Source organism: Arachis stenosperma, chromosome 3 (assembly GCF_014773155.1).
Source record: "Arachis stenosperma cultivar V10309 chromosome 3, arast.V10309.gnm1.PFL2, whole genome shotgun sequence".
Classification (NCBI taxonomy): Eukaryota; Viridiplantae; Streptophyta; class Magnoliopsida; order Fabales; family Fabaceae; genus Arachis; species Arachis stenosperma.
The window spans coordinates 161,949,474-161,967,794 of record NC_080379.1 but is presented as its reverse complement, the minus strand read 5'-3'; the positions used below and the strand labels follow the sequence as shown (position 1 = coordinate 161,967,794).

The window sequence follows — 18,321 nt, the reverse complement described above, 5'->3', positions numbered from 1 at the left end:
AGCAAGCTCAACTGAGGGAGGAAATGGCATACCAATACAAGCTTGGTAACTTTGAGGTGAGAATTCCAAATTAAACTATTTGAGGTTTTTTGGTTGGTTTTAATGGTTCTGCTTGTTTATTTGTAATTTTGTCATTATAGGCTGCTGCTGCAATCCAGAGAAGGTTGGATCCTGATGCTGCTTTATAGTTGGATATAGCTTCCATGAATAAATATCGAGAAAAGAGCTTTCTGATCAAAGAATTTGGTGACAGTTTCATGGTGATCATGCCTTCATGATAAACATCGATGTAGATTATGAATTGTTATGGTTATCAGGTATAAGATATGCCTGGGAGGTATGGATGGATTTTATTTGTTCCGAAAGTTTAGTTAAATGCTCACTGTTTGTGACTCATTTTTGCTTACTGCTATTTAGGTTCTTTTGGTTGGAATTTTATTAATTTAATTAATGAACACATTTTTAAATTAATTTATTTTTTTTGAAAAATTAAACTTCAATTTTCAGCTTGAGGCAGAAGGGTTCAATTTAAAAGCTATGAAAAGCTTGTGGAGTTCAACTTCAAGATAAGCTTGTTGGATCCATTATGCATTGCTGCAGTTACACTGATATATGTGATCTTGTTACTCTTTTCTTTTCTCAGACTTGCGTGCCAAACAGCTGCATTGTAAATATCTATGAAGAAGGGGATTGTAAACCTCCACACATAGATAATCATGATTTTGTTCGACCATTCTGCACGGTTTCTTTTCTCAGTGAGTGCAACATACTCTTTGGATCAAACCTGAAGGTTATAAGCCCTGGTGAATTTGACGGATCACTTGCTATTCCCCTAACCGATGGGTAAGTATTAATGCAAATTCATCTACAGCACATGTATTAGTTTCTGATCAATTGATACATGCTTTTAGGTATAGTTATTTTGAATTCTTTATCAGTTTGCTATTATTACGGAGGAATCAGAATCTTATAGTAGGTATTTGTCCTTCAGGTCTGTACTTGTGCTGCATGGAAATGGAGCTGATGTAGCTAAGCACTGTGTTCCTGCAGTTCCTACTAAAATGTATATATAGTACGTAATGATATAATATTTTCTCTGTTCCTTTTTACACTAATGGCTAATTAATTAATTTCTAGTCTTTTTCTCAAAATTTCTACTAGGATTTCAATCACATTAGAAGAATGAATCCTGCGAAGCAGCCTATGGGGTATGTTCCAGAACCTGATCTTCAAGGTATCTAGCCATTGGCCTATGATAATGACAAGGAAAAGAAATCAACTGGATTGAGATCCAATCATCATCCTAGAAGAAATAGAGACAAGAGAGGTGGCAGAAATGAAGGAATGGGATCTGCGACTAAAGGCAGATATTCAGATCCCCGCGAGTCGAATCATAGTTCACAAAGATCATATTCAGAGCCCCGTGAGTCAAATCATAGTTCACAAAGATCTTCAAATCGGTGGAGTAGGGGAAGGCCTAGCAGTTGAAAGACACCAGTATCATCATGATCCAAGGTTCATTTATCCAAGAAACCTTCACACATCTGCAATTTTTCAATTTTATTCGGGTTCCAGCTTATTATTAAAGTGACTTTGTTACTGTAAGGGGTGAATTTGTTACTTTGTTACTTCCAGCGATCCCATGTTTATTACTAGTTGATTTTTTGTTGCCACTGTTTGATGAATACCATGGTAGTGAATCGGGGTTACTTTTTGCATTAGAAGAAGAGAGGCAAAAGCAAGGCTATGGACCGAGATTGATTGTGAGGAATATCAAGAGAATCAAAATGGGACAAGAGATTACCATAGCATATACTGATCTCTTGCAATCTAAGGTATGCTTCATTTTTATTTATCTATGTATTGTATTGTTGAGTTCAAAACTCCTGATATGAATTCTCATTATGAATATGAAGAATGTAATTCATGTAACTATCAGTTTGGTTGATGATGGTTTCAATATTATGAAGCTTGTCTAAATTGTATTGATCAGTTCAAAACTTTTGATTTTGCATGTTACATTTGTAGGCAATGCGGCAATTGGATCTATGGTCTAAGTACAGGTTTATCTCCTGTTACGAGCGATGTAGTGTTGTGTCCTTCACATATGTTGATCATGCATTGTAAGTAAGTAGTCTTTGGAATTCATTTTCTACTGTATTTAGCTCAGTCATGCTATCACATGGCAAAACAGAGTATGATGAATCATGTTTGTTACTTTAAATTGACACATTCACATGGCAAAACAGAACATGCACTTAAGGGATCAAATTCAATTAAACCATTGAACCATTTTATTCTCTTATTTGCAGGTATATATATGGCAAAGTTTCTCCTAAATTAGATGTCTTTGCTTTTAGGGCTTTATGAGCTTATTTCTTCTAAAGAAGTTGTGATCAAGAAACTGCATATGCTCAGTCCATGTCCTGTAAAATATTGCTAGGCTTTTGAAATCTGTCCATGTCCTGTTTTTGGAAACCAGAAAATTGCATATGCTCAGTCCAATGCAAACAAATCAAAGAAGAAGAAGTAGACGAACAAATACTTTCAAGTTTCAGCCACACAAGAGTTTACCATGGAGTGAAGAATCATGTAACTCAGATTAGATTGGAGAGTTTAAACTTTAAAGAGAGCATAAGGAAATAGTTTTAAAATCTAGGCTGAAAGTCCTGCCCTTCTTCGTTGTAGTTTAAAAGATATTTTGGGGTATTTTTTTATTGAGACAGTGAGATATTGGATAATGGTGTTGAAAAATAACATCCAATTTTATAGGTATCATCTAATGAATATTATGTTTATCAATGTGATTTTTGGCTTTCTTTTTTTCAATTTACAGTATGTTTGATGGAGTAAACTTAAAAAACAAATCTAAAGTATTTATTTTGCAATAGAAAAATTTAAAAAAAAATCTATTTTACCTTACTAATGGATTTACAGACGGATTTTCTGTCTGTAATTAGAGTGTGAGATGATTTTCCAAAGTTCAAATTACAGACGGAAAATCTGTCGAAAAATTCGTCTGTAATTACAGACGGAAAATCCGTATGTAATTATAGACAGAAAATTCGTCGGAAAATCTGTCTATAATTACAGACGGAAAATTCGTCGCCTTCGAAAAATGGATGGAGAATTTACAGAGGAAAAATTCGTCGGTAACTGGTAAAAATTCGTTGGTAAGTTTCCGACGGAAAAAAATTCGTCGGTAAATAATTTCCGATGGGGTTTTATAGAGGGACAAAATCCGTCGGTAACAAAAAATTCGTCTGTAATAAAGGCTAAATTTGTCTGTAAATCTGTCTGTATTAATCTATTTTCTAGTTGTGACTATCATCTATACCAAAAAATTACCAGCAATCCAATAACAGTACAATTACAATATCACAGGAACTTACTCCAACCTAGTATTCTCAACAAACAACATCCACAATTATTCAAAATTATTCAATTATTAATCAATTATATAACAATTAATCAATGCCTCAACAACAAGGTTTAGTACCCAATAACTAATCAATTATCAAGGCTTCAATATTTAATCATGCTTTAAGTAATTAACAGCAAGGTTTAGAACCAACAATTAATCAAAGTTTCAACAAGTAATCATGTTTCAAGCAATCAACAACAAGATTTATAACCAATAATTAATCAATGCTTCAATAATTATTATTACAAAAAACAAAATTTATATTTAGGGTTAGAAGTTGAAGCCTGAAAAAATACAGAGTAGGCGAGGACAGTGGCTGGCAAGAGGCAAGATAGTGGCTGAAGGGGTGGAAGGGTCGAACAGAGCTGACGCCGGTGGAAAAACACTGCGCGACGAAAAGTGACGCTAGCGGTGACTGCGATTTTTGAAGATCAAACTGAGCTGACTTGCGACGAAAAGTGGCAATGCGAACAGAGCTGGCTGACGTTATCTCCACGGAAGTTGCGACAGCGACAGTGGCTGGACGGAAGTTGCGCCGGAAGCTTGAGGTGAATGCTGCTTCTACCCGTTAGTGGAGAGTGAGAGTGGAGACTGAACTCTAGAGACGTGAGAGGTGAGAGTGGAGACTCGAGAAGAGAGAGGTGAGTGGATGATTAGGGTTCCCCTTTGATCAGCATTCAAAACACAGCATTTTTGCCAAATTTCAAAAATCGGCCTTGTCACGGTTCGGTTTGACCGATCGATTTTTTGACCGGTTCGGTAGTCCAAATCCGATTTTTAAATTTTATGGTTTTGTCTTCTGGCAAACACGTTTGCCGGTGGTTTTTGGTTTAATTGACCGGTTTTCAAAATATTGGTAAAAATAAAATAAAATTCATTCCCATGTGTTTTTTTTTAAACTCAAGTACAATCAATTTCACGTAAAATTAATAGTTGAAAGCGGTTAAATAAGTTGGCTAATTTGACTAAATTTTCATCTAACAACTCTTAATTATCAACTTCACGTAAAGTTGACTATGCTTGATTTTTTACATTTTTCCTCTTTTTTCTTCCTTTTCATTTTATCAATATTACATCTTCATTTCTATCCATCCTAGACTTAATATACAATAAAAAATGAGTTCAACTACGAAGTTAATTTTGTTTAATTTCATATTCTAAATTCTAATCCTAAATTTTCTATAAATAAAAAATAAAAAAAATAATTTTACAATAAAATGGCTATTATTAACTATTTAAAAATTCATTCTCGCTATATTTTCCATTATAAATTTATGGTGATTTGATTAATTGCTTGCAAACAAATATTTGTCACGGTCGCTCGTGGTGTTCGTTCACCAAAGGAAAGTGTTACTATATTTATTTGTCCATTGCTATCAATATTTGGTCACAAACAAATATATATATATATATATATATATATATATATATATATATATATATATATATAATGAGTTACCGTAAAGAATAATATAAAAAAGTTTCCACGGCGCTCATGGTTTTTACGAAAAGGCTAATGTAATTTTTGTAGCCCACATTCACATCCGATTTTTGGAGGAATCCATAATTAGTAATAATTAGAATAATAGTTTTTTTATTACAAACTGGAGCTCTGCAACAGGGAGCTTCCTTCTCTCAATAGGAGAGTAGTCCTAGAACTTCGGGTTCTTCTCCAACAGGGAGCTCTTTTCAATCTCAACACCCACAACATATCTCTCACCACTCCCATACTTTATAAATAGCTAAAAGACCTGCAAAACACAACAAAATATTGAGCAACGTACAGTATGAGCAGCATAGAAGGAAAAGTTATCAAGCTGAATAAACCAGGAGAGCTGGGATACAAGAAAGAGTGCCTAAATATAGTAGGCAAGGTAATAAGTGACAAAGAAATAAGCTTCAAAACATGCAAGAATGCCTTACTGGAAATGTGGGGAAACCCACAGGGAGTTGCAGTAATTGATATTGGTTCGAAGAAGATGCTATTCAGCTTTAAGGACAGAAAGAAAGGGCTACAGATAATGCAAAACGGGCCATGGAATGTAAGAGGAAATATGGTTAATCTGAGACTATGGAGGGAGGGAGAATCAGTGTTCGAGGTAGATCATGACTTCATGGAATTCTGGATCCAAATACATGGCATCCCGCTTGACCTCATGGATAGAGAAACAGGAGTGCGAATAGGAGAGATGTTGGGAGTTCTAGCCGAGGCGGAAGACCCAAAAATGGATGGAATTCTGAGGAGATCATACCTGAGAATCAGGGTCAGCATCAACATCACCAAGGCGCTACCAACAGGCTTCTGGTTAGACAGGGAGGACCTGCCTCCTCTGTGGGTCTTCTTCAGGTACGAAAGGCTACCGGATAGCTACTGCTTTAATTGTGGAATTTTAGGACATGAAAAGAAGACTTGCAAGAACCCAACAGCAATGGCAAGTTGGGATCCTACCAAGAAGAGGTATGCACCAGGCCTAGGAACAGGAAATGGACAATCAAGATCAACGGCGGGGGGAGGGAGCTCAAAACAACAAAGTTGGAATGAGGAGGGAGAGAGGTTGGCGCGTGAGCAACAAAACCAGGAAAGGGAGAGTGGGGAGAAACAGAAATCGGAGGAGAGCAGGATAAGGGAGGAACAGGCGTTTCAGCAGAAAATCAGAGAGGAGAGTGTCCGGAAAAACCAAACTGAGAGAGAAGAAGAGATGGCTGAGGCAGAAGAGCAGGTAGAGAAAGTACAACAAATCCCTGATTTTCAGGGAATTAGGAATAGGCAGAATATCCTAGAAGCTGCCTATAAATTTAAAAGACTCATTGAGGAGATAAGGGAGAGGAAAGATGAATGGGCCAATAACAATAAGGCCCAAAAGGAAGGGGAAATAATTGGGGTACAGAGGTTGGGAAGAAAGGGCCCAACAAAGGAAAATGGGGCAAATATAGAGGCAAACATGTTACATGGAGAATATGGGGAAAGAAATGGGCTGAAACAACATATAATAGAGGAGGGGGAAGTAAATAGCTACAGCATTGCGAAGGGGAGGTTGGGCCTGGAAAACGAAGTAAGAAAGGAGACCATAGGCCAGGAATTAAAAAGGCTGATGTCAGCAAGACACAAGGGCAAACAAATCTGTGAAGACAGTTTAGGAGGCGATGATAATCTAGCCTTATTGAAGGGTGACAGGAAAGATGACAAACAAAAGAAACTATTAAAGGAAACACAGAGGAGGGATCATAAGTATGAGAATCAGCAGGCTCACTCAGGGGGGAATGACTACTATGTTGAACTAGCAAGTGATGAAGATCAAGAAGAAGGAATGGAAGCTCAGGGAGATTGGGAAACACAGCTTGCAAGGAAGCTGGAAATAAAACTGAATTTGAAAAGGAAGAGAGAACTATCACAAGTGCCTTTGCTAACGTACACAGAAGGGAGGGAGGAGTGCGAGGACAAGGAAGCCAAGAAACTGAGGAGCAGCAACACGGCTTGGGATTCTTGGAAGTATCAACCAGCAACACAAGACCCTGAATTTCTCAAAGAAGGACAGAAGGCTGAGGAGGCGGGCCTTAACATGCCCCAACCTCAGCCATGAGTATTATAAGCTGGAATTGTCGGGGAATAGCGGCTGCCCCGACAATTTCTGAGCTATACAATTTATGTAAAAGAGTAAAGCCGCTTATAGTATATCTAATGGAAACTAGGGCAAGTAGAGACAGAATGAATAGGATTAATAGGAAGCTGAAGTTTGATAACATGTTTTGCGTAGAACCCCGGAGCTTGTCCGGTGGACTATGTCTCCTATGGAAATCTAATGTGAATGTTAATGTTTATGAATGGTGTGATAACTATATTAAAGCCAATATTAACATTAATAATGATTTGAATTGGCAGGGCATTTTTGTATATGGAAATCCTGTTTTTAAGAAGCGAAGGAAACTATGGCAGGAGCTCACGGTAAGTAATATAAGCAAGGAGGAACCTCAAGCTTATTTGGGGGACTTCAATGACATTCTAAACCAAGAAGAAAAGGCAGGTATTCTCCCACAACCTAAAATCTGTTTAGAAACGTTTAGAAGGTTTGTAGATGAAAATGGTTTGATGGATGTTGACTTAAAGGGAAGTAAATATACCTGGTTCAGTAATCCTAGAAACAACTTCATAACTAGGGAAAGATTAGATAGGGTGTTAGTGAATTGGAATTGGTTGCAGATATACCAGAATGTTAGCCTAAAAGCAGCTCCGGCCATAAGCTCGGATCATTGTGCGCTCATATTGGATTTACAACCGAGAGGGAGGATAAAAAGAGAATTCAAGTTTGAGGCGTTTTGGGCTGAGCATGAGGAGTGCAAAGAGGTGATCAAGAAGGGTTGGCAACAAGATGAAGGAAATAGGAATTACTGGGGCAAATTCATAAGAAAGAGAAACAGATGCATAAGGGAGCTGATGGAATGGAGCAAACGAAAGTTTAAGAGAGCAGATAAAGAACTAGAAAGAAAGAAAGCAGAATTACATCACATCCAAGAGAACGATATGTCAGAAAGAGATCAAAGAAGAGAGAGGGAATTGAAGAACCAAATATCAGAACTATGGAAACAAGAGGAGAAATATTGGGGGCAAAGATCAAGGCTGAAATGGCTAAAATGGGGGGACAAAAACACATCATTCTTTCATGCAACAACCATTCAGAGAAGAATTAGGAACAGAATTGACAAAGTGAAAGATGAAACAGGTCAGTGGATACAAGGAGAGGCAAGCATAATGAGGTTAGTGGAAAGGTACTACACTAAATTATTCACCTCCGAAGGAGACAGAAACCTGGAAGAGTGTGTAAAAGACATACCAAAAAGAGTTACTAGAGAGATGAATGAGGAACTAATGGCAAAAATTACAGATGAGGAAATAAGGGAGGCTGTTTTCAGTATGGGAGGACTGAAAGCTCCAGGGCCAGATGGTTTAAATGGGCTTTTCTTCCAACAACACTGGGAGATCTTAAGCAAAGAAGTCTGTGGAGTAGTGAAGCAAATTTTTGAAGAAGGATGTATACCAGGGGATCTAGGGGAAACTACTGTTGTTTTGGTGCCCAAGGTTAGCCAACCTGAAAGCCTAAATCAGCTCAGACCAATAAGTTGCTGCAACTTTGCATATAAAATAGTAACTAAGGTCTTGGTGGGAAGGCTAAGGAAAGTGTTAGATCAAATCATATCTCCAGTTCAGAGTGCATTTGTCAAAGGAAGACTCATACAAGACAATATAATTATTGTGCAAGAAGCTTTTCATATGCTAAATAAAAAAGGAAACGCTGGAAGTCAGGACCTAGCAATAAAATTGGACATGAATAAAGCCTATGATAGATTGGAATGGAATTTTTTGCAAAGGGTCATGGAAGAACTTGGATTTAGTAATGAATGGGTGAGGCTGGTTATGAGCTGTGTTAAAAGCGTCACTTACAGATTTAAAATAAATAGGAAGCTATCCAGTAGAATCATCCCTCAAAGAGGAATTAGGCAGGGAGACCCATTATCACCCTACCTCTTCATCTTGGCAGCTGAAAGCTTCACTATTCTGATGGAAAAGGCGAGGAGGGATAGGCTGATTTCTGGAATAAGATTAGCTCAATCAGCATCGGTCATCACTCATTTGTTATTCGCTGACGATTGCATAATTTTTGCAGGTGCGGAAGAGGAGGAGATATTTCAACTAATCCAGATTTTAAACAAATACACGGAGGCATCAGGACAAAGAATCAACACTGAAAAATCCGGGTTAATTTTTGGAAGCCAAGTATCTATACAAAAGAGGGTGAACATAGAAGAGATAACTGGAATGGCTTCATGGGATGATCCAGGAAGATATTTAGGGCTGCCTGCAAGCTGGGGAAGATCCAAAAATAGGGCGTTGGAGTGGATAAAGGAGAAAATACTTGACAAAATGCAAGGATGGAAAGAGAAGCTTCTAAACCAAGCTGGAAAGGAGATTTTGATAAAAGCAGTAATTCAAGCGATCCCGGCTTTTGCTATGAACATCATCAAATTCCCAAAATCATTCTGCAGAGAAATCGAGGCTGCAATTGCGAGATTCTGGTGGGCAAACAACGGGAAGGAAAAAAGTATCCATTGGAAAAGTTGGAAAAAGTTAACTAAGAGTAAAACTAATGGAGGCTTAGGGTTCAAGGATCTGGAGTGTCAAAACATTGCGCATCTAGCGAAACAGACTTGGAGGCTACTAAAAGAGGGGGAAGCTATTTGGGCAAAGACGCTAAAAGCAATTTATTACCCTAATTGTAGCTTATGGGAAGTGAAAGAAGGAAGAAATGCGTCATGGATATGGAAAAGCTTGTTGGAGGGAAGGGATTTTATTAGAAAGAATGGCAGATGGAGCATTGGGAGTGGATTGGAGATAGATATATGGGAGGATAATTGGGTGGCAGGAATTGGGAAATTGAGGAGATATGGAGAAGAACAAGTCAGAAAAGTGAGTGACCTTATAAAGCATGGAGAGGGCTGGAATGAGAACAGAATCAGGGAAATATTTCCGGGGAACATAGCAGAATCGATCACAAGAACACCTATAAGCCTGATTAACAAAAAGGATAATCTGATCTGGCCATACACAGTCGAAGGACATTACACAGTAAAATCAGGTTACCGGGCTGCGAAAGAGGAGAAAGATGCAAAAGAAGAGATAAAATTAAATGAAGCTTCATCAAGTCAGAATCACAGGGAGATTTGGGGGACTATATGGAGACTACCAGTGCCACAAAAGATCAGAATGTTCTTATGGAAAGCAGTGGAAGGTATTCTACCAGTAAACAGTAATTTGTATAAGCGCAGATGTGCAGTTAAGCCTTCATGTAGCATATGCCAGGATGAGAATGAAACTGTTGAACATGCCTTACTCTTATGTCCGTGGACGAGGGCGGTTTGGTTCGGATCGAGTATTCAAATAACACCTACAGCCTATAATGTGGCATCGTTTGGAAGATGGATATGGGATACAGTACAGAAAATAAGAAGGGAGACAGGGAAGGATCAGGAAATAATACTATGTAAGCTGGGGTGTGTATGTTGGTACATTTGGAAGACAAGAAACCAATACATGTTCCAGCAAGCAACAATCAATCCAAAACAGGCAATAATCAATGCAGAACAACTAGCAGCAGAATACCACAACACAACAAGCGGGAGTAGCACACAACATAACTCAAGCAAAGGCAGGATTGGGGATAGGAAGAGAATTACCTGGAGACCCCCACCACAAGACAGGTTGAAGGTCAATACTGATGCAGCGTTCCAGAAAGATACAGGTAAGGCAGCTTCAGCCGTCGTCATTAGGAATTGGCAGGGCAAGATCATTACTGGGACAACAACAAAATTTACCACAACTTCAGCACTAGCAGCAGAAGCTCAGACATACAGAGAAGCTCTAATACTCATAAAGAATTTACAAATAGAAAATTGTATAATTGAAACAGATTGTTTACCACTGGTCCAAGCTGTTAAGGCGAGAACGCCAATAGCGGAGGCAGACGCAATTCTCAGAGACATTCTGCAACTGCTTGAAGAGGCGCCAGCTGTAGGAGCTACCTGGACTCCAAGGGAAGGCAACATAGTAGCTCACCAATTGGCAGCGATGGCAATGGGGAATGTTCTCACGAGCCAGTGGACTTTCAATATTCCTAATCCAGTTAGGAATTTAATTAGAACAGAAGCCAGATTCGCAATTACCCAGCATAATCAATGGGCGCAAAATCAACAGATTGGGCATTCATCCCCTACCAATCATCAAAGATTGCAAACAGAACAGGACATACCTCTGAGGGGAGAAATGGATACACGAGACATGCATCAAGCTGAAGGGGGAGAGAAGCATCAACCCACGGCGTCGCAGCGGCGAACCATGGAGAGGAGCAACCACATTGGCAAAGAGGCGAGAGCAGATCGACGAAGGTGTGCAGATGGTCATGATCCTTGGCGGGAAGATTTGAGGCAGAGGATTGTTGAGGCCGAGGCAACCCACCCAGAAGATCCAACGCGGTTACTCCAAGAGCGGCGTAAGTATCGGACTGGTGAGGAGAATAGAGATGAATGCTCCAGACAACAAGAAACTCGACTAGAGAGCAAAGCGAGGAAGACGACAGTAGTGTTAGGGTCGAGCGCGAGGGAGACGGGGTTTGGAGTGAATCGGGTTCTGTTTGAGTGGCCGGGTCAGTAATCTGACCTTGGCCCGGTCCAAAAAAAAAAAGAATAATAGTTTTTTAATATTACACCATTTAATAATAAGTAAGAGATATATGTCCCCTTTAATACGTTTATAATGGAGCGGTACGAATACAAATTTAACAGCTAACTATTTTATAAATTAAATCATGTTAACTATTTGAAATCATTATATATATCTTGACAACAAAGAATATAACTTTTAGTAGTAAACATTAAGAGTTAATTTTATTATTAGTATTTAAATTTATAATTTAAAATTTAATAATATAAGATCTAAAATTTAGATAAATAAAATAATTAAAAAAAGTAACTGATGTTAGCTTAAAACAATTATTTATCTAGTAATACTCATAATTATATATGTCTCTTTAGTCAACATATCATCTTCATTACTATTAAACATTTTTTACTTAATTTTAATTTTAGTGAGAGATTATAAATTAAGGTGCTAAATAAGGATTTTTTGTTTGTTTTTTTTCTGTTTTCGTTAATATATTTTTTTTTTGTATTCTGTTTTTGTTAATATATAGTATTTTTTGTCTTGTAAACTTTAGGCCTAAAATAAATTACGAATATCCATCAAATCAAGGTCAGGAAAAAAAAAAGCAAATGAGTCTTGTTTGTACGTGCTTTATTTATGAAGAGAAATAATAAGAGGCTGGTTTGGAGAGCTTGAAAATGACGCAACCAGAACCTTCTATTGAAGAAGCTGATCAGCTTCAACGAAGTAAGAAGAAGATACGTAATGACGAAAGAGGCTTTGGAGGAGAAACGTCCAAACTTCCTAGAGCGGAGCCGTGGATGTTTGACAAAACTGCCTTCACAGGGGAGAATGGCAGAAGAAGAACATATGCTGATCTAGTTATCCATGGTAGTCTTGAATCACAAGTCGAAGATTCAGAAAAAGAGGAGTTGATGTCGGAAGACTTATCTGAGAGCGACACTGAGACAAATATAGAGGAGTTGGAGATGAGTCAAGAACAGAGAGAGGCCATCCGTCAAATGAAGAAAGAGGAGCGTAACAACCCTTCCATCTCGGTTAGAAGATTACAAGATGGTACCTTTAGCATTCATGTCAACAAAGCTGAGAAGAAAAGGTTGGAGAAACCATGAAAGCATGCACTTATAATCAAACTGCTAGGGAGAAGAATTAGCTATGGAGTTCTTAAGCGAAGACTTGATACTATGTGGGCTAAAACAGGTGGTATGAATCTCATAGACATCGGAAATGAATATTTTGTAGCTAGGTTGTATAGTGAAGATGATTATTGGCATGTAATGGAAGGAGGGCCATGGCTTTTGTTTGATCACTATCTCATCGTTCGGCGTTGGACACCTGATTTCCACCCATTTGGAGCAGCCATCAACAAGATCGCTGCTTGGGTACGGCTTCCCGATATCCCCATTGAATACTATGACAAGAGGTTTTTGAGCACGGTTGGGATCAAATTGGAAAAACTTTGAAGGTCAATATGAACACTGCGAGCCAGACCAGAGGTAAATTTGCCCGCCTCCGTGTAGAACTGGATCTAAGCAAGCCCCTGCATTCAAAGTACCTTGTTAATGGGAGGAACTACCATATTGAATATGAAGGTCTGCATATGATATGTTTCACTTGTGGTAAATTTGGCCATACCGAGAGATGTGTAGAGAAGGTTCATAATGTAAACAGAGGAGCATGTAGAGAGAACACAATGGTAGGCCAGAAGGATGCACAAATGGAGGGTGGCTATAGTGGCATCAGAGACAAAGGAGAAGGGAATGACAAGGACAAAGACAAAACGGTAAGTCAAGGGACACCAATGTTTGGACCATGGATGGTAGTGAAAAAGCAGAAGAGGACAAGGAGACAAGCAAATGATGAGGGAAGGAATGTGGCTGGAAACGCACACCAAGAGGGGAAAAAAGGACAACAGAACATGGGAAGAATAAAATCAAGGTATGAGGTTCTTGCCGTAGAGGACGTACATGATGAAAGCAACAACAATTTGGCCAAAAACAATGGTCATATACAGAATCCTATGAATTAACAAGTGGGGGGTTCCCCCAAAGAGTTCTTGTCAGGAAGCCAAATACGAAGGGCAAATGCATTAGGCACATTATGAAGCCAAGAGCAAACACAACTAGGCCCAAACCAGGAGCAAACCCAGGCAGCCCAAAATGAACATACCCAACCCGCTACAAACAAAATCTCCAACCAGAAAAGGCCTCCCCATGGCCCAGGTAAGAATATTAGGAACCCTTCTGAAATAGGAATGGACAACCCTCAATATGCTCATGAAGCCAACACTACAAGTTGATGATTGGATTTTTGACGGTTTAGAATTTCACAAATGAAATCTCGTTGAAGTATAGTCTCTAAACCAACAATAATCCTCTCATGCAAAAATTTGTTTGTCACAAGTACAAACCCCTAAAATCTATAAACCGAAGTATTTAAACCTCGGGTCGTTCTCCCTAGGAATTACAATAAAGTGTCTTGTTATTGGTTATGAATTATTTTTGGGGTTTTGATAAGAGGCATGAAAGATAAATGGCAAGAAAGTAAACTAATGGCTAAAAAGGTCTTGGCAAGGGTTGGTGGTCAAGGATCTCTATCCTAATCACTAACCACAATATGAGAATTGGCAAGGATTAATCTCATTAAATCATCCTCTAACTAGTAGCAAAGGAAAGTCAAATGAGCTATATCAATCCTAGTCCATAAGTCCTAACTCTCCACTAATTCAATTAGTGAGAACTAGAGTAAATGGCTCCCAATCATCAATTACTTGGACATTAGTAACTCAAGAGTTCCTAAGTTACCTTTCCAAGCCAAGAGTATAAAATTCTACTCTAAAATCCAACCAAGCATTTCATCAAACACTTGGAAGGCATAAAAGGAAAGCATAGTAAAATTGTAAGAAAAGTAAATCTACACCACTCAATTGCAAGGAATTAAACAACAACAAATCAAATGAACACAATTATTATGAATTACCTCTAATTGAATTGAAAGAGAATAGGAGGAACAATAGTAGATCTACAACAAAACATAAGAACAACATAAAGGAAATTACAACAAAAGAATAGAAGAAGAATGAATGTAACAACAAGGAATTGAGAAGATAGAAGTAGAAGAAAGCAAAGATTAAAACCTAGATCTAAGAACTAATCCTAATCCTAATCCTAGAGAGAAGTGAGAGCTTCTCTCTCTAGAAACTACTTCTAAACTAATCCTAAACTAATGGTAACTAACATCTAAAGTGTGAAGTGTATGTTGATTCCTCTTCACTCCTTGGGTTAAATAGCATCAGAAATGAGTTGGATTGGGCCCACAAGGCTTCTAAAATCGCTGGCCACGTTTTGCTTTAAGTGAACCAGGTGGCAGCAACGGCGCGTGCGCGCCACCATACGTGTAGCAACTATGACAAATCTTATATCGTTTCGAAGCCCCGGATGTTAGCTTTCTAACCCAACTAGAACCGCATCATTTGGACCTCTGTAGCTCAAGTTATGGTCGTTTAAGTGCGAAGAGGTCGGCTTGACAGCTTTCTGGTTCTTTCATTTCTTCATGAGTTCTCCAACTTTTCATGCTTCTTTCTTCATTCCCTTGATCCAATCTTTGCCTCCTAAACCTTAAATCACTTAACAAACATATCAAGGCATCTAATGGAATCAAGGAGAATTAGATTTAGCTATTTTAAGACCTAAAAAGTATGTTTTCACTCTTAAGCACAATTAAAGGAGAAGTTATAAAACCATGCTATTTCAATGGATAAATGTGGGTAAAAGGTGATAAAATCCCCTAAAATCAATACGAGATAAACCGTCAAATTGGAGTTTGTCACAAGTCCCGACTTTAGCCTACCTTTTGTTGAAGAGAGGATGGGCTTGGGAGACATCATAGTAATGGAGACTCTTATGGGGCCAACTCCTAACCCAAAGCCTCCAGATCCAGAAGGTATGCACTTCTTAGGGTCAGACTTGGATGAAGCTATGGCTGAAGGGACAGCAACTGTGATAAATTAGGAAAATAGATTTGCCCCGTTAGGGGAAGATGTGGAGATGGCCTAATTGGGCCTGTTTTTTTTTTTTATACTTTTGAGTTTTCTTTGTGGGGCTTAGGATTTTCTCCTTATATTGTGATTGTGATTATTTTTTGCTGGAATGCTAGAGGGGCAGCGGGCCCCAATTTCTTCAAAACTCTAAAGGAATATGTTCTTCAATATAAACCTAATTTAGTGGCTATTCAGGAAACCCGTTGTAGTGGAATCACTGCTCTGAACTCAATCAAAAGAGTTGGATTTAATTATCATATTATTGTTGACGCGCAAGGATATTCTGGGGGAATTTGGCTTCTTTGGAATGATGCTAGTCTGTAGATTAATGAGATTCGACGACATGAACAAGCACTTCATGTTCAAATCTCAGACAATGCTGGCCATTGGGAGCTTACGATAGTCTATGCAAGCCCATAGGAAGCTACTCAGAGGGAAGGGAAGAGATTTCTTAGAGAGGTTGCTGCTTCTATGCCACACCCTTGGATTCTCTGTGGGGACTTTAATGAAATTGGGGGTGTTTCAGAAAAGAAAGGGGGGCACCCCCTAACATGGTACAAATTCGAAGGTTCAAAGAATGGATGGAAACTTGTAATCTCATAGACCTGGGATTCAATGACACCAGATTCACCTGGAGAGGTCCTATCTGGGAAGATGGTTGTAGAATCTTCAAGCGCTTGGACGGGGCGCTATGTAATGTTGATTGGAATCAGCGCTTTCAGGATGCAGTAGTAGAGATTCTACCCAGAGTTCGATTAGATCACCATCCCCTGTTAATAAGATGTGAGGGCAACAATAGGAATCAGGGGACTAGACCGTTCAGATTTGAATACATGTGAATGCAGCACAGGGAGTTTCATGACTTTCTGAATGAAAATTGGCAGATGGATTACTCTCTCCCTAAAAATATTCAGAACTTTACGGAGAAGATCAAGGAGTGGAATCAACTCGTTTTTGGCAACATCTTCAGACAAAAAAGAATTCTATTAAATAGACTAAGGGGCTTACAAAACTCTCCAAGGTATGGAAGGAGCGACTTTTTAGATAATATTGAAGCTGACCTGAGCAATGAACTGGAACAGATTCTGGATAGAGAACAAATGCTGTGGTTGCAGAAATCCAGAGAAAACTGGATAGTGGAGGGAGATCGAAACACAAAATACTTCCACACTAAGACAATTATCAGAAAGCGGCATAATAAATCCTCAAACTCAGACAATAAAATGGGGATTGGATTGAGGAACAGGGGTACCTAAGAGACCACATCTGTAACTATTACAAGAGTCTTTTTAAGGAAAACATTACTAACCGGGACTACCATATCAATACTAATACTTGGTATCCTGAGTTGAATGGAGCAGTGATTCAACAGTTAAGGAACTTTGTGTCAAGTGAAGAAGTTGAGACCGCTATTTTTGCTATGGGATCCCTTAAGGCTCTAGGGGAGGATGGGCTCCCTGCGGGATTCTATAAGGATAATTGGTCTATTGTGGGGCATAAACTAAAGGAGTTTGTTGCAAAATGTTGGGCGAAGCCGGATGAGATTAGAACTGTTAACAACACACTTCTAGCTTTAGTGCCGAAAATAGAACACCCGGAGTTCATCAACCAATTCCGCCCCATTGCTTTATGCAATGTCACATACAAAGTTATTACCAAGATTATTGCGAAAAGAGTTAAGCCTATTCTTAATGAGCGCATCTCTCCTGCCCAAACCAGTTTCATCCCAGGGCATCGAATACAGGAATATATCATAGTGGCTAATGAGATTATTCATTCAATGAGAAGGATCAAATCAGGAAAGGGATACATGGGCATTAAGATCGATTTAGAAAAAGCTTGACCATCTGAGCTGGGATTTTATTGAGCAGTCTTTAAGGGATTTCTCCCTTCCACCGGAATTGATAGATATTATCATGATGTGTGTTCGTTCGGTCAGTTTCCAAATTCTATGGAATGGAGAAGCAACTGACAAATTCATTCCTTCATGTGGCATTCAATAAGGTGACCCCCTTTCACCTTATATTTTTGTTATCTGTATGGACCGCCTTTCGCATCTTATTGAGGATATGCTTGAGGCGGCAGACTGGAGATCTTTCTCATTTCGAGGACAAGGTCCTATCATATCCCATCTTATGTTCGCGGACAACCTTATGTTGTTTGCGGAAGCATCATCAACTCAAATGATGAAGATCATGGGCTGTCTTCAAAGGTTTTGTGAGGCTTCAGGTCAGATTGTCAACACGCGGAAGACCCATATCTACTTCTCCAAGAATGTAGACACTACAACTGGTAGAGACATCGCAGCCTGCTCTGGGTTTATGGAGACGGCAGAGATTGGTAGGTACTTGGGTGCCTATATCCTTGAAGGAAGAAACAAAAGGCGAGCCCATGCGCAAAGCCTTGATAAAATAAAAATAAGCTAAAGGGATGGAAACAGAAATATCTCTCAATGGCTGGAAGAGTAGTTCTAGCTCAATCAGCCATCACCCCGGTGGCATACTACCAAATGTAACATGGTCGAATTTCAAAAGTGGTTTGTCATCAAATAGAACAAGCACAAATAGCCTTTGTGTGGGGATCGGATGAGCAGCATAGAAGAGCTCACTTAATTAATTGGAGAACTTTATGCTTACCCAAGGAGATAGG

At 38.9% G+C, this 18,321-nt stretch overlaps 1 protein-coding gene across 1 annotated transcript; it reads left to right on the top strand.

Moving 5' to 3' along the window:
- Positions 1–7,103: 7,103 nt before the first annotated feature.
- On the top strand, positions 7,104–11,624 carry LOC130967135 (uncharacterized). Its single transcript, XM_057891956.1, has one exon. It carries the CDS (start codon positions 7,104–7,106, stop codon positions 11,622–11,624), a length of 4,521 nt encoding a protein of 1,506 aa, XP_057747939.1.
- The last annotated feature ends 6,697 nt before the right edge of the window (positions 11,625–18,321 follow it).